At 48.0% G+C, this 17,222-nt stretch overlaps 1 protein-coding gene across 1 annotated transcript in view; it reads right to left on the bottom strand.

Moving 5' to 3' along the window:
• Positions 1-11,572, bottom strand: part of UBE2J1 (ubiquitin conjugating enzyme E2 J1) — a 168,185-nt gene extending 156,613 nt beyond the window's left edge. The window contains exon 1 of the mRNA XM_086926656.1: positions 11,252-11,572. Coding sequence (XP_086782782.1) covers positions 11,252-11,282 — 31 coding nt within the window. The 5' untranslated portion in view covers positions 11,283-11,572. The remainder of the gene's footprint in view (positions 1-11,251) is intronic.
• Positions 11,573-17,222: the final 5,650 nt, after the last annotated feature.

Genomic DNA, 17,222 nt, shown 5'->3' with positions numbered 1-17,222 from the left:
AGCAGACATGCTGAACTTGTGCGTTTGAAGGTGCTCTCATATGTGATAAAGAATTGAAATGTTTTCCCAGGATCACATAATTTGAAACCAGTGTGTGGGTCAAGAGCATTATAATTAGGTTGAGTAGATTATTTAAATCACTAAACCTGCAGGTTTCGAAACATGTTTATGATTTGTCTTGCAGCTATCCTCACAGGACCACTACTGGTGAGTTGCGGCCACATGCTTCTCTCTATGCTGCTTAAAGATCGGCGTGGTGCAGGCTGAGCCCAACCATGCAGACTCTTAGGAAAATGAAATTCTGTCAATAACTGCAAACTGCTTGCCTCATCTTTCATTGCATGTTTAGTATCAGACTCTGCTGTTGCTCCAACCAACTGACTCATCATTGTTAGATAAGATCCTTTGCTCTAGTCGGTGATGACTACCATGGAACTGTTGTCCCCTAGTGGGGCACAGCTCTCTGTCCATCACTTTCATTATTTCATTTTGACTTTATTTAACTTTCCCTGGCTGCACACATTTGTTTGCGTGCTGGGATCGGACTCTTTTTCACTTATATTTGCATACTTTCCAGACACATATGAAGAATTATTTTCATGCCAGCACGCACAGCTACATTTCTTTCTTTCTCCGACACTTTCATTAGGCTTTTATTTAACTTTCCCTGGCAGCTCACTTTCATTTGTGCGCTGGTTTGCCTGGGTTGCTTCTTTGCCCTCCCACCCACTACCTCTCTGTGTTGCTGACAATCTCCCCCAACGTCCCTCTACCCCTTCCGCCATCCTTGCTGGTTTGTGATTTGCTGTTATGCTGCTCTCCAGCACAAACCCAGACATTTCTTGGGATAAAAAGGAAAGCGCCACATACGCAATCATATTGTTGGGATGAAAAGTAAAGCACTGAATTGCCTCCAATATAAGAGCAGACTATTGCAGGACAGTCTTTTCAGCTTTGACCGTACATCACCAATTATGGACTTTCATTGTCACAGTGATAAAACTGTCAATGCGTTCTTCGCCAAGGGTGCATTTGGGTGACAGCTGGAGCCCTTGTATGTTGCATGTGTTTTTACACTACTCCTAAATTGGAAATGACAAAATAGTTAACATATTTCAAAGTACATGCACTTTCCTGCTTTTGTTTTAATGCATTTAATGCACATTGGGCTCTGCCCGAGAATGCTACAGGCTGCCTCTGTACACCCTTACATGGCACATTTTATATATATACACACACCATGTTTAATATACGCGTCACTATCTCTAGCGCCAGACACCGTCGAAACAGGGGCAGTGCTTTTCTAATGGAGTTCACCGTCCAAGGAAACTTATACTGGGCCCATCTGTTGTTTATCAAGTTGGGTGACATTAAACATCAGCTCCAAGATGCCCTTCAAGGTACGAAGTCGTTACAACCGTCGGCGGACTCCTTATCGCGGATGGAGCGCACTTTTTATCACACTCTGTTGCAAGCCTCAGCTTCCTGAAAGTTGTCATGACCCGTGGTGCAGTTGAGAATGTTAGCTTTGATGTTGTCAGTGAGAAGGTTACAGACCGCTCAAGAATCCCGCATTCGGAATTTGAAGGATGGGAGTATACTGGAAAAGTAATGACAGCAAAACTGACTAAAGGCTGCTGATGGCCAATACAGAGATCACAAAAAGGCCTGCTGCTTTAGCAAGGACATGCCTGGTGTGGAAACTACATGTCACATTGGATCTTTCTTCACATCCCTGTTCACATCCTCTGCCGACCGACTCTTTTCCTGAGAATCACACACACCTACTGCGCGATAAGTTTGGAGGGTGCATATTACACTCAATGCAATAAAACATACAGCCATCCCATCTCCAACAGTCTCTTTAAATCATTCTGTCCCCTCTCTCAAAGCCCCCACAGACCTCTCAGATGTCTTTTCCTTCTTCCTCTGGTCTGACGGTCTCCTGCTGAGAAGCTTTCCTAGAAACAATTGAATTCTTCGTGTGTGTGTGTGTGTGTTACGCAAAACAACAGAAGCTGCCTGTCAGGTGTGTAGCTGTCACTAGTGCAGCAGGTGCAAAAGCACCAGGACAAAGGCCTGAGGGGTGTACGGCACCCCATTATGGTGGTGCACTACTAAACTCACGGAGGCACTAGGCCCAATTTCCATCCATTCAGTCTGGAATGCAATGCCACTAGTCTGTATGCATTGCACATATACACTATAGGGTTCCCTTGTTAGGTTGAGCCTGTAACAGCGCGCATGCGCTGTTCTGGCGAGAGACCTCATGTAGGGGTTTCTAAAACTAATTTAAGAATTGCACAGGCTTGTGAGTGTGCTTTTCGTTTCGTCCCACGCTATTGGACTTTGCGTGCATCTTTTTAACAAAGACAGCACGCAATTGGCCCAAGGCGGGCGCATTGCTCCGCCCATGGCCTATTGGTGTCGGTTACCTGCACGGCCGCCATGTGGTATAGAATTTTCTGCAAAGATCCATTGTGCGACAACTTCTTGCTTTCTGGGACGTGTAGTTTTTACCTTTAGTTTAGAACGTGACTGTGGGTTTGAATTACCAACAAGCACAGACGACAGGGCTGTATAGCGCTGAACCAGTAAACTTATTTTCAAGCCCATTGCGCCGGCCCCATAGTGCCCACCATGAGCAATCCTCCTCCTGCCTGTTAGCCTCGCTTAGCACTTAATGGATGGTTGAGCCCTTTTAAATAAAACCGGGCCTCTGGTCACATGCTCGCTTCCTTTCCTGGAGGCTCTCACTCGCTCTCACGCAGTATCTCGTACCGGTCAAAAGTGACCAGGAAGTTGCAGCAGTGAGCGGTGCTGGGCTGGCTGTGTCAGCCGCTTACAGCCTCTCCTCAGAGCGGCTTCGGAGTATGTCCGGCTAGCGGTGTACTTGCTTTTCTTTTGGTAAAACGGGCACCCTAGTGGGGAGTTGTGCCGCTTTTCTTGCTGGACCCGGCAGCCTGCTTTCTGTGAGTACACGGGGCAAGGGCTATAAGAGCGGTGAAGAAAGTTTGGGTAGGCGGGGTGGGGGGTGCAGGGGTTACGTCCTGTTTCCGATTCCTGCCATTTGAGTTCTGGTATTTTCTAGTACCCTGGAAGGATGACTGATACTTTTAAGTCTTGAGACACGAGCCTCTTCCAGGGCAGTTATTTTCTTTAGCAACCATATGCATTCTGGGACTGGAGAGTAAGTTGCATGTGTTTTCAACCAGGCAAGGTCTAACACGGTTTTACAGTATTGACTACCATTTGAACAAGTAATGGCAAAGGCAATAAAAAGGTTTCGCCTATGCAATGTCGATTGACTTTGTCAATGTTTTTAGGCATGTTGTACAGCTGCACGGTGTAGTATGGTAAAGTTATGTATATAGTTTATGTTATTTATTATGGTAAAGTTATGTATACAGCTATGTTACTGTATTATTCATTGTGTACAGTTTTGCATGTATGGCATCATTGCATCCTGGAAGGCGAATGTAGGATGGATTCTCTGGTCACGGGAACAGCATTCTTTTCCTAGCTGCTGAGATTACCAGAGCTTCCTTTCCTTTCATCCTCCGTCGTGGGTTGTATGGAATGGCAATTAACGTTCTTATTTTCCCAGCAACAATTGTTCGTCTCTTATTTCGACCCTAACACACGCGGGCTTCAGGACAACATGGCTTTAAGTAAAGAAAATAATAGCGGTATGAGGTGGCCAATGCTGGTTGCATCACAACTCTTTTTTCTCCTTATACTTTAAGGCATGTTGCACAGCAACAAGCGCTGCTGTGCAACAGGTGTAAAAAAAAAAAAAGCATTTGCAATGCAATAGGCCTTGCATTTACGAGAGATTAAGCTATTGGCATTGTAAATGACGAAATGACGAAAATAAAAGCCATTGCCATTTACAATGCCAATAGCTCAAACTCTCACAACTGCGAGACCAATTGCATTGCAAATGCTTGTTTTTCAAATTTTAACCTCCATTCAGGGCCTTTTATTTAATTGTTTTAAGCTTTCGTGTAGCACAAACGCGACCTGAAGGTGTTGGGAGTGCTTTACATGTGCACCACTTACATTACACAGGGACACTCATTTTCTTTTTTTTTGTTAGTTTGTATTGGAAGATTAAGTTATTTCCTTCACATGATTTTGAGCAGATGGCGAGAATCGAAGTGCGCTGCAGTAACACATGCACATGCTAAGTGGTACATTATACATCTTCTGTAAAGCAGGATGGGCCTGGCCCCCTTCTGCCTCCCAACTCCTGTGGCGCTGTGATTTCTCACAGGGTGACTTGAACCACAAGAGTATGACTCTGTAAACCTATGCAAAGACCAAGCCAGCATGCTCCAATGTGTACTGGGGCTTTGCACAGCTGCTGCACCTGCATGCATATTGGCATCTCCAGCACTGTCGTGCATGAGGACATCTCGTACACAGGCATGCATAAGGGCATTTCTTGTACAGGTTTGTATTTTCACATCTCCTGTGCTTGTCTTCATACAACAGCTTATTATTAACCCCTTCGATGCTCATGTCGGAACGGTTCCATCATGAGCATCGGTCGCGCTGTGCTCATGACGGAACCGTTCCGTCATGACCACACCTACGATTGGAATGTTCAGCACCGGGGGAGAATCGGCGCTGCAGGCAAGGTGTTAATGATATAGGTGAACCCTATTGCATTTAACAATGCTTGTTTTTTGAAGTTGAAGCATGTGGAGCTCTTCGAGTTGCAGGGTAATATGAGTGTTCGGTGGGACAGCCTGAAATTTCTGTTTTGCAAGGATACTCTATGCCTAGAACATGATGTCTGCAAACAAATGAAATTCACTGGAAACCTGGCTGATGCTGCAATGCATAAATCAAAAAGTGCCGTCTTCCACTGCAAAGTGACTTTAATTAAATTACAGGTATTATGTTTACTGGAAAGGGATCGTGAACTTGGCAGGAAATATTCTATTTTTTATTGTTAAAAATTTCTAACTTTAAAACAAACGGTGGCATATATAGCTTTATATGTAGCTCTTCCTCAATGAACCAATGCTACCCACATGGCCATGATCACCCCAGAAACAAGCATTTGCAATGCAATAGGTCTCGCAGCATTCAAGTTTGAGTTATTGGCATTGTATATGACAATGTGTTGCATGAATTTTTTTGCAAACTCGGTATTGGCTGGTGGTGTTTGTGCCCGGTGAAAGCGTGCACTGACGGATGGTGGTGTTTGTGCCCGGTGAAAGCGTGCACTAACAACTGATGGTGTCTGTGCCTGGTGAAAGTGTGCACTGGCGGCTGGTGGTGTGTGCACGGTGAAAGCGTGCACTGACGGCTGGTGGCGTTTGTGCCCAGTGAAAGCGTGCACTGATGACTTATGGTGTTTGTGCCTGTTGAAAGTGTGCACTGACGGCCGGTGGTGTGTATGCCTGATGAAAGTGTGCACTGATGGCTGGTGGTGTGTGTGCATGGTGGAAAAGCGTGCACTGACATGTTTAAAAGTAAAGTGCGCCATATGGGATTGCTACAATAGTTAATTGTGGATGTGTTAACAACTGATGCGTGCACTGATGGCTGGTGGTGTGTGTGCCTGTAGAAAATGTTCACTGATGGCTGGTGGTGTGTGTGCCTGATGGAAGTGTGCACTGCCAGATGGTGGCGTGTGTGCCTTGTGGAAGCGTGTACAGGCGACTGGTGGTGTGTGTGCCTGGTGAAAGCGTGCACTGACGGCTGATGGGGTGTGCCTGGGGAAAGTGTGCACTGACGGTTGGTGATGTGTGTTTGTGCCTGGTGAAAGCGTGCACTGACGTCTGGTGCTGTGTGTGTGTGTGGTGGAAGCCTGCATTGATCGCTGGTGGCGTTTGTGCCCCGCGAAAGTATGCACTGAAGGCTGATGGTGTGTGTGTCTGGAAGCGTGCACTGAAGGCTGTTGGTGTGTTTGCCTGGTGGAAAAGTGTGCACTACTCACATCTGTGGTAGTGGTAATCAGAGTCATACTTACAAGAGAGACTGCACGAGTGGTTGTCTGCACATACTACGAACCTCCTATAATGAATGCAGCTGGCGCCACTAGGCGCTATACACACATATCTGTTGTAGTGGTAATCAGAGAGTGATTTATACTCACAAGAGGGACTGCACCGAGCTGTTGGTCTGCACATACTACGAACCTGTTATAATGCATGCAGCTGGTGACATTAGGCGCTATAGATACATACACATCTGTTGTAATTGTAATCAGAGAGTCATACTCACAAGAGGGACTGCACCGATAGTACTTGGGACCACTTTGTCTATACCACTTATTCACCCAGGTCCCAGTGACTTATTGGGTTAACCCATGTTTTTATAGCACATGAGTGGTTGCTATGGCAGCGGATGGGTGCCAGCGGATAATGGTTTTGGATGCTTGGAGAAGCTGTAAGAGGATACAGGGGGGCCAGGGAAAAGTAATTTCTAGGACAAACGAGGTCCCTTGGGGGCAATGTGAAAGCCCTGGAGGTGTTTTGGTATGGGGAGGGTAAGTGCTGGGGCAGCAGGGGGTGCTTTGCTGCAGCGGGAGGGGAGCTGCTGCTGGGGCAGCGGGTGCCCCGATGGCTCCTGGGGGGGGCTGATGCCAGGCTCTGCTCGCTCGGTCAGGATGGCAGCGCCGCCATTAATCACCGGCAGCTTCCCTGGCAGTGATGGACAACCAGGACGGGGGCGTGAGCGTGCGTGGAGGGGGCGTGAGTGTGCGTGGAGGGGGCTCCCTCTTATGCCGGCCGAGGCGATCCGTTCAGAGAGTGAGCGCTCCTGCGCCCGAGAGCTTCTTAGAGAGAACAGGTGCCTTAATCTTGCATTTTACACATATCCGAGTATGCTTTCATTCCATTCGCTGCAGGCGCGCGCCGAGTGTTGTCGTGGCTACGGGCACGTGACCAGAGAAACCAAAAGCAGCCGGGCTTACAGTGAGAGGGCGGGGGCTGCCTGCGCATGCACGCTCCGAGCCCCGGCGCCAAAGCGGAGTGCGGCATCTGAAGTCCCGGGTCCCAGGAGGGGGCCCGGGTGAAGACCAGCAATGCGGAGGGACCTCGAGACTGCCGAGAGAGACAGGGACACGGAACACGCTGAAAGAGCCCGGTGAGTGGGGGGCGGCGGGGAGGGGGGTGTGTGTGTGTGCGTCTGTGTGTGTGTGCGTCTTTCTGTCTGTGTGTGTTGTGTGTGTGTGTGTGTTGTGCGTGTGTCTGTCTGTGTGTGTGTTGTGTGTGCCTGCGTGTGTGCCTGCCTGCGCATGTGTTGTGAACAGCCTGCCGGAATCGGAGCGCGTATTCACACGCGCGACCTGATCCGATTCCGGCAGGCTGCGTGCGCCAGTCTCTGGTCCCAAGTCTTGTTAGTCCTTGAAAGCTAAACTGATTACAATAGGGCTCCACAGCGACAATCGCTTCGCGATTGCGTCGCAGTGCGAGCCCTAAAAACCATCACCCCAGATAAAAACCCCTCAACCATGAGGTCTATCCACTCAGGGGCTCCTATCGGACTCCTGCACCTACTCCACAGGACTGCAACTGGTCAGCTTCATGCTCACACCTATTCTGAATGCATCCATCTCCTCTGAAACTTTCCCAGATGTTTGGAAACATGCAACTGTCCTCCTAGTATTAGAGAAAACTTCAGCTAACCCTTCAGTAGCATAGCTAGGCCTTAGGCCACCTGTGGTAGCCTCTGCGCTTGCTGCCCACGGCGGTCTGATCGTAGAGCGGGCGGGGCTATTCATGCAGCTGCGTCGTCTGGAATTAAGCCCGGCTGGGGGTGAGGCCAATTTATGCGGCCGCAGGTCAGAGCGGGGGGGGGGGGGGCGGCCGCTGCCCAAAAAAGTTGTGCCGCCACCGCCTCCCCCTCCCACCCTAACTACGCCACTGGAACCCTTCAATGATCGCTCGTTACCCTGCTACCATTCCCGGACAAAGTCTTAGAGAAAATTATGAACAAATGCCTCACTGAATACCTTAATGACCAATGACCAGTATTTGTAAAGCGCGAACAATTACCCGAAGGTGTCAAGGCACTGGGGGCCATCGAGAAGATTAAATGAGCTATTGCCCGGAGTCACATGGTGCTTGGCAGACCCCTACCGCCGGAGCCGGGGACCGATGACTACTTGACAACACTCAGTCTGGTTTTAGACCCAACCACGGCATGAAAACTGCCATCATCGCTACCACGGATGACATCCACATAACTCTGGATAGAGCAATTACAGTAGCCCTCATCCTTCTGGACCTCTCTGCAGCTCCTGCAATGATATCCTACCCTATCCTCATCCAACGCCTACACATCGAAATCAAAGGACACGCACTCTGATGCATCTGCTCCTTCCTGACTGCAAGGACCCAGACAGTCAGCCTGGCACCATACACTATGAATGCCGGCAACCTCATCTGCGAATTTCCAGAAGGATCCTCTTCAACGCATACATGATCCCTGTTGCCAACATCATCCGGACTCTCTACATCAAAGTCCTGTTCTACGCCAATGATATGCACCTCATTTTCTCCCTCACAGACAAGATACCCAGTACCCAATCAAGTTCAATGCCTAGATGACTGAAATCGCTCACTGGATGAAGCCCAGCCTTCTGAAGATGAGACCAAAATCGTAACCTTTGGGAAGAGCACTTCACCATGGAACTCCACCTGGCGGCCAACAGAGCTGGGAATGACACCTACTCCCATACCAAGAACGCTGGGTTCATCATCAACAGAAAACTCAACAAGACCACTCAAGTCAACGCTGTCACCGTCTCATGCTTCCATAACCTGAAGATGATGAGGAAAATGTTCAAATGGCTCCCAATCAGCATCCGGAAAACCTTCACACATGCCCTCATTAGAAGCAAGTTTGACTACGGGAACATCCTCTATGCCGAAATCGACAAAAAACTCTCCAGAAGGCTGCAGACCATTCAGAACTCTGCAGCCAGAGTCGCTCTCAATGCCCTATGCTGCGCTCGCATCATATCATACTTGTAGGAGTTCCACTTGCTCCCCATAAACATAAGAGCACAATTCAAACTCCTCACTCACACTTTCAAGGCAATTCATAACACTGGCCCAGCATACCTCAACAATTGCATCTGCTTTCAAAAACCTTCCAGACCCTTCGACTCGTTCTGACTCCTACTTGCAAATATTCCTTGCATACAGAAAACCAGATCTGGTGGCTGTGCCTTCTCCTACAGCGCTTCTAAAGCATGGGAAGAGCTGATGCTAAACAGCACCTCATTCCTTGAATCCCGCAGGAAGCTGAAATCCTGTCTTTTGGAATAGTCCAGCTAGGCGTCTGTTTGACTAGACTCACACCTGCTCAGCGCCAGCATACCCTCTAGTGTGGTCTACAAATCTTCATAACGTAACACATATTCTAGGCAGGGCTTTAACCGCATCGCTGCTGCGGCGATTTTTGCGCTGTGCGGCTTTTTTCATAATACCGCGTTACATGACGAGCTCAGCTCGTCATTAGCACACGCCACCCATGGCTGATGACGAGCTGAGCTCGTCATCAGCAGCGAAGGGGTTAAGTGGGATGAAAAAACTGGGGGGTCTCTCAAAGGGGCGTGGTCAGTGTAATTCGGGGCGTGGCTTAAAATCACTTGCGCAAAAAATCTGTGCTTAGCATAGTGTGCTGCCCGACTGGTATTTTGCTGTTTCTGTCATTGCATCCAGATATTTGATACAAGTATCATCATACCTACATTAAGCAAGGGATATTGGCTTTGTCAATGGTTATTACTTGCAGAAGATAAATAAGCTGTAACTAGGACTTGTATATAATATTGACAACGCTTCCAATTAAATCCCTGGTGACCCTACCTACCACAATGTTTCTGCTCCTGAGTTTCAGAAAGAGAAGGGAAATCCAGAAAGAAAATGACTCTTAAAGGATTTCCCTTCCCCCACAACGCTCACCTGGCATAACGTCATGCTGTAACTTCTCTACTACTGAGAAGTGAGCAGTGTGAGCAGAGCACATCCATGTGCCTGCTGTCTCGAAACAGGTCTCTATCAGGCTTTGTTTTGCGCCCTGGCACTTTTTCCGGACTGCAGTGACAGCAAACAGCTGTCACTGCAGTCTGGGAAAAAAACGGACTACCTGTGTCAGGGCTCAAAACAGAGCCCGATAGAGACCCGTTTCGAGGCCCCCTGAAAAAAACTGCCGGTGCTCAGACCCCTTGAGACCCGGCCCACTTAAAGCCCTGATTCTAGGTATCAACAGCTGGAAGTCCTAAGGATGCTACATGTTTACTGTTTATATTGTAGCTTTTTTCTTGTGTTAAGGAAAACACAATAAGTAGACTGCTGCTTAAGTATTTGCTAAGTTTAACTGAGTGGGATTATCACCTGTATGTATGTTCACGTTCTCAACAGAAATTGAAGAGACATCACATGTGGGAAATACATATCCACTGCTTTGTGTGCAGTGTTAACAATCCCTACACTGCTGGATAGTTCTTTAAAATAAAAGTTAAGTCCGATTGGTATATGGAAAATCTTGATTTATACAAGTCTTTATAAAACGCAACATGGCCCCATAGCATGAACACAACATATCCGGTCCGAGACTTTGGTTTGCTTTTATTGAACAAAACTGGCCGTACGCTTGAGACAATTAATTGTTAAGTAAAACCCAGGGCTCGATACTGCGTACATACATATGGTAGACATATTTAATATGCCACTAGTTCAAAGTGCCCATGGTGGGGGGCAGGGCGTGTCGACTCTAGGAAGGTGTTCAGAAATTCAAGCAATATGAACCTCATTTTGGCCTTGAAAGGTTTGCAGGGTGAAGGTTGATAAGGGGTCTGCGAATCTATAACGTAGTACTGGATATGGAGAGGACTAGAACTCGTGATTGTAGTAAGGGATTTGATGAAAGGGAGTACTATCTGAAAGGGAGTAATATCTGATTTGGAACTATGTCTTCTCAAGGCTGTCGCTTAGGGCTCTACCTCTAATTTGGGGGGCCAGCGAGGGGTGTTAATTTACTTCCTGAATGAGATGAAAAGAGAAGATGAAACTTCACAACACATCATAGGTGGGGTACAGCGTTATATCTCTTCAAGAGGTACATCAAGATAAGGGGCTGTAGTGCTTTAAATCCTGTTTTATCCCAAACTCCCTATTCCTAGTGGCCTGAGGTCAGCCTATCAGGGCGGTGGTTGGGTGACACGGGCAGCTGCCCCCTGCCAGGCTCACAATGAGTGAGGGAGGGGCTTGCTTATCCTTACCGGGGCTCTTCAGATTGTAGCGGGCTTCCATGGCTCCTGCGGCTGCTGCTCTCACGGATGCTCGCTGTGTGCCGGGTTCATGTCGGTGTTCCGCCGCCTCAGCTTTAGCCCTGACGTGGCACCAAGTTCGTGGCCCTGCCCCGGTGCTCACACTAACACTGCAAGCTGCGGCGCCCGGGGAGGTGACGTCAGATCCAGCCGCTGACTGTGTCCTTCAATGCAGCGCCGACATAGAAAAGGGACTGGAGCGGCGAAGAAAGTGCAAGCGAAACTGCAGGAAGGGTGGGCGGAGGCCTCGAGCGCGCAGACACTCAGGCCATCTTATGAGAAGGAGGTTTCCTCTTCAAGTACTGTTCATCATTGAATTGACAAAACAGACTTTTCACGCCTCGAAAGTGTATTGGGATTTTTTTATTATGCATCTGGCGTTAGGTAATCGCTACTGGCTGCGCTATCATAATTGTAATTGACTTTCGAATATGTTTGCCGCTTTACAAGTAAGTATTCAAGTACCCATAATATTTTTATAATAGGGCTATGAGGGCTTTTTTGGTATATTGTATCCTAATGAAAGTTATGTAACAAATACGTATTTTTATAGTGCTTGATGACTGCAACATACAAATACTGTTATGTGCATTATTTCTGGACGCTTCTCTGCGCTTTCACTTTCTTTTACTTTATGATTTTAATTTAAACCACCTGAACATCTGGTATCCTAAATATGCTTCTAGTTCCACGACCTCGTAGCTTAACAAACCACATGATGTATGTTTAATAGCTTTTGCAAATACAAGGGACACATTCCCATGTGGATATTGCGGTAGACCAGTTACAAGTGGTTTCCACTAGACCCCAGAGCTTCAGTTAGCTTTATTGGAGAGGAGGTCGTGCAACTCCTTGCATACAAATTTGGAAGCCATTTGCATATTTGAGGTTCTGAACCATGTGTATTCGCAAACATTTTCCCAGGGGCCAAAAGGTTTGGCCTGTGACGTGCCCGAGGGCTGCATTGATGCTACCGGACCGGTGGTGGTTGCCGAGGGGGTTGGGAGTGAGAGTGTGCAGGGTTGTGATTGAAAATCTCTCCTATGATGGGACTTTTTAAATTGACTGAAACAACAAAGGAGTTAACAATAATAAAACAATCCAACCTCTGAGAAGTTCATTTGGCCACACAATAAGGACCAGGAGTCAGTGATCGAAGTTAAATGGTTTATTGCAAATTAATGGTCAAAACAATATATACAATATCGAAGGAATATTAAAGAGGTTCAGAATTACAGTTGATAAACTCAAAATCTCGCAGTAGGTTCAGACTCAGAATAATAAGGTATGAAATAATCCCAGCCACGACAATACAGATTACAAGAAATGGATGTTGCATAAAGAAACTCTGATCTTCCCTCCTAAACACTACTAAGCTCTAGAGGGGAACCTTTACCACCAGGTTTTTACCACATTGCGCCTTTACCACACATTTTTTACCATGTATATGAATTTACAACGCAATTTTTTACCACACATTTAAGGTAAATTGGGGGGCGTGGGGGATCTCCCCCCACAAATACATTGTTTTTATATATATAAAAACAATACATGGTAATGGCATGCAGTGTTACAGCATATGCTTTCTAAAACATTTGTTGTAAAGGCATGCAGAGTACTTCCCTGCCTTGTCCCGTCTTACAACCCCCTAGAGTCATCTAATCAAGGTTCTAAGTTTAGAATAAGGATGGTTTCTAGAGTGGGGTTTTAAGGAAATTCAGAAATTCAAGAAGGTGTCAGCATAATGAAGACTCCAGTAGAACTCTTTCTGAATGGGAATACATGTTTAGCATAAAGCTTTACACTTGCGGAAATACATGAAACTTAGGGGTCTGTACCCAGGGCCGGACTGGCCGTAGCGGGCACTGGGTGTTTTCCTGGTGGGCCGCCAGGATGAGGGCCGGTTTTGGGCCCCTGGGGGGCCGTTTTTGTTACCGGGAGTGTTAGAAATTGGATATTTAGTAGCCTAAAGCGCTGGCCAGAGCCAGGCAAAAACCACCTCTCTAGTCAGAATAAAGGAGTTACATTTCTAAAATAACACCTGCTCACCCCCTTGGTTGCTTGGCATGAGCATCCAGGCTTATCTTAGAGGCAGTGTGTAAAGCATTTGCACATAACCAACAGTAAAACAGTGTGTCTGCAACGCAAAAGGACGCCACACCAGTTTAGAAAAATATCCAATATTTTTATACAATTAAAACAAGACCAAAAACTATACTTAAAAGTTCGCAGTTCAAAAATACGTTGATTAAAAAAAGTTCCTTGTGTGGATAACTCCATCCGGGCTTCCACAGCATCGTGGGCACACAAATCCAAAAACAGTTCAGGCTGACCGCGGGGTCCCAGGCCAACTACGGTGTCGGGAAGACCTGCAAACAGTACCTTTCAGAGATGCAGGACGATGGGGCCATTGAAGTCACTCGCAATGCAGGTCGAGCTCCTTTTTGATGGGATCCGGAGCACTGGCGCCCACAGGCATCAGGTTCTGAGGTGTGAAATGCAGCGGTGCGGAGAGAGGTGCCCCCAGGTCGCGGTGCGAGCAGCGGCTCGGTGGCGGCATCAGATGTCGTCGTTGGTGAGACCAGGGTTGCGGTGAGAGATGAAGGCGGTGCTCGTCACGGTGCTAGCAGGTCACAGTGCAAGCAGCGGCGTTGTCGTTGCTGAAGCGCTTTCGTCAGCTGACGAACGGGTGTCAATGGCACCGGCATCGGTAGGCCAAGGCTGCGGTGCGGGCGGTGCGTCGTGTGACTTATGAGCAGTGCCCTCGAACCACAGTGCAAGCAGCGGCGTTGATTTTGGCGGGAAGTGGCGGCCTCAGGAAGGCTACGGCGTCGTCGTGTAGTGAGGTGGTGCGGAGTGCGCGCCCACAGGTCGCGGTGCGAGCAGCGGATCGGTGATGGCGTCAGCAGGCGTCGTCGGTTTGACCAGGGTCGCGGCATGGCGGCGGTGCCCACTGCAGTGCCAAAGCTTCAGAGTGAAGCAAGGCTGTGCGGAGTGCAGTGCCTACAGGTCGCGGTGCGAGCAGCGGCTTGGTGATGGTGTCAGCAAGCGTCGTCGGTGAGACCAGGGTTGCGTTGCGGCGATGCCCTCTGTAGGGCCTCCAGGACACGGGTTCGGCAGGGTCGTCGTAGACGTCGTCAAGTGGCGTTCTTCGGGTTGCAACACAAAACGCACAGTGCTGCGGGTCAAAGAACCTGAAATCTTTGCTGTTCCTGTGACTTCGTGAACAGAGGGCAAGCTCTACCTCAGCCCTTGGAGAGTCTCACCAATTCGGTGGCAGAAAGTCCAGTCCAGACCTTTCACTGCCCAAGACAGAAGCAGCCACTGCAGGTCAGCCCAGCAAAGCACGCAGCAAAGCGATCATTCCTTTTAGAAGCTTCTCCGGCTCTTCTTCTGTGCAGTCTTCTTGATCCAGATGAGTTCTAAAGTTCAGGGGTCTGGGACCTAGTATTTGTACACAAAAATCCTTTGATGTTCCAGGCAGAGGGTGTCGATGTCCGGCCAGGACCAGTTGGACCTTCTCTGGTGTGAATTCCTGGCAGAGGTGGAGACAGCTTTGTCAGAGGCAGACCAGGCCCTTTCAGGTGCAAGGAAATCTCCCTCTTCCCCCCCATCGTAACCCAGGTCTGTTTCAGGGGCGTAACACCGCAGCCCAAGCGGTGCGGGGGGGCGTGGTCCTAGGGGCCCCCTCGGCAGAAGAGTGTCATAATAATGACAATGGCCTGTGCCCGTGGACTCCAATTGCTGGCTCTCTGCACGGGCGGTAGGCCATTATTAAAACGGGCCCTTAGCTTCAGAGACAGAGGCTAGGCATAGACTTTATAGTGGTCGTAACCAAGCAAGAGCTTTAACAGGTACTACATGAGGTATATCATTAACCTTTGCAAAGGAACAAAGACACATCTCCTATGAGCCGAAGTAGTATTTAAACGCTGACGTTCTTCTTAACACAGTCTTGCCTTGGCATTTAGCAAATTGATTATAAAACTTGTATTTCCTATTTCTCCCTCTTCTTGCCAAGTCCATCCCTCACTCACTTGTAGGTAACAGCGCATTCGGATCTCAGAACAGCAGCAGCCATGATGCAACACACTTCTACAACTATCGTGGTATTATCACAAATAATCCGCACCCAAGAGTATTAATTATTTAAAGCCAGTCTCGTGCTCGGACTAAGATTATTATTTTTTTTAACTTCTGGGGAGACTTCTAAAGGGGAAGTTGTTAAGCAAGAACAGAGCGTTTTTATGATTTGCAACAGAATCGTTTAGCAGTGATGGTTTGTAGTTTATTATTCTTGCAGCATAATGCTTCAGGGACTGGTGCAATGACATTGAGCACTGTAATGCAAAGAAGTATTGAGGGAGGTATGTTTAGACGAATTAAGGAGAAATGGAGGACTGGACTATAGGAAGGATGACTGACATAGCAAAGGACAGAGGAAGAACTGGGCTATTGGAGAAACGAGGACTCGGTAAAGGAAGAACCCAAGAAAGGAAGGAAGGAGCAAATAAACAAATGAACAAACAAAGGGCTAAAAATGGAGGACTTGATGAGAAGGCTGTCGAAAAAAAGGAAGGGAAGCAAGATGGAAGCGAGGAGGACTGACTTCTGGGAATGAGGACTGACTTCTGGGAATAAGAACTGACAAAGGAATGGAGCACTTACATAGAGGGAGGGAGAGAGGACGGGAGGAAATATGGAGGGAAGGAAGGCAGAGTAGATGGTAAGGAAGGAAGGATGAAGGAAGGAAAAAGTAAAGACTGGTTTTGGGCAGGAAGGTAGGATGCAGTTAGGGCTGGACTAGATGGAATGAAGGAAGAAAGGGAGGATATAAAGCAGGGGTGTAACACAGGCCCCTGCATTGCGGGGGCCCCGTGCTCCTGGGGCCCCCTCAGCGGAGCCTGCAAGCAGTGTCACTACAGATTCATCAGGTAATTATTTGAAAATTAAAAGACTACAGCCTACGCGCATCGCTGTCGTTCATTACACCAGCTGACAGCACCTCACCGTGGCCTTTTCATATTGGTGCGCAGATGTCTCCACCACGTCCACGGCTGCACGGTCTTCACCCTTAGAGTGGGGCTGGCCTGGTGACAATTCTCATGCGCATCGCACTCGGCACAATTAAAAATGCGCGTGGCAGCGCATCGCACTGATGAGGCCACCGAGAAAGGAGAGATTTGTGTCTTGCACCATGGTTTGCTGCATGGGTGAGTTGGGAGAGAGGCTGGCACTCCAGTGATTTTGGGCACTATTCGCCACGACCCATCCTAGTCTGCATTGTAATGTGCCCTGCCCTAGCGTGAACAGCACAGCAATAAAAGGATCTTGCCCTGGTCTGAGTGAAGAACCACAAGCGGTTCGCTCCGGTTTATTTGACCCCTTGTCTGCGCCGATCTGTAGGGGGTGAACGTCCCTTGTGTACAAGCTGGGTGCCTCACTACATCCCCTCAAGCATCCGCCACACCTGTATGTACCTCACCTGGACATGTGTTGTCAGTAGTTCGGCGGCAAACCGTAAGCTTGACAATAACCCTGAATATACCTTGCACTACCCTGGGTATATTCACAGTGCCGCAGTGGAAGATGAACACTGGATGAACACAGCCTGAACAGGTCTCCATGTTCACTGTAACACTGGCAAGAAATGTGTGTGGGAAGAATACATTAATCAACTGCTGATGTTCTGAACTGCATGACAATTTCTTTTATTGTGGGAAGGTGCTGATAGTAATGCATTTGTTTTAGTTTACCGCCTGTTGAGTGCAACTTGGAAGGGCTGTCATTTATTAACTTATCTATCAGATATTTGGGATAAGTCTATCTTTAGAAACAGAGCCATCATTCAGCAATTCAGCTAAATGTTCTTAGATACTGAAATTCAAATTTAAAATTTAAAAATTTCATGCGGTGGGTGCAG

This window comes from Lissotriton vulgaris, chromosome 6 (genome assembly GCF_964263255.1).
Source record: "Lissotriton vulgaris chromosome 6, aLisVul1.2, whole genome shotgun sequence".
In the NCBI taxonomy this organism is placed as follows: Eukaryota; Metazoa; Chordata; class Amphibia; order Caudata; family Salamandridae; genus Lissotriton; species Lissotriton vulgaris.
Note: the sequence above shows the minus strand (reverse complement) of the source record. Positions and strands in the feature narration are given on the sequence as shown.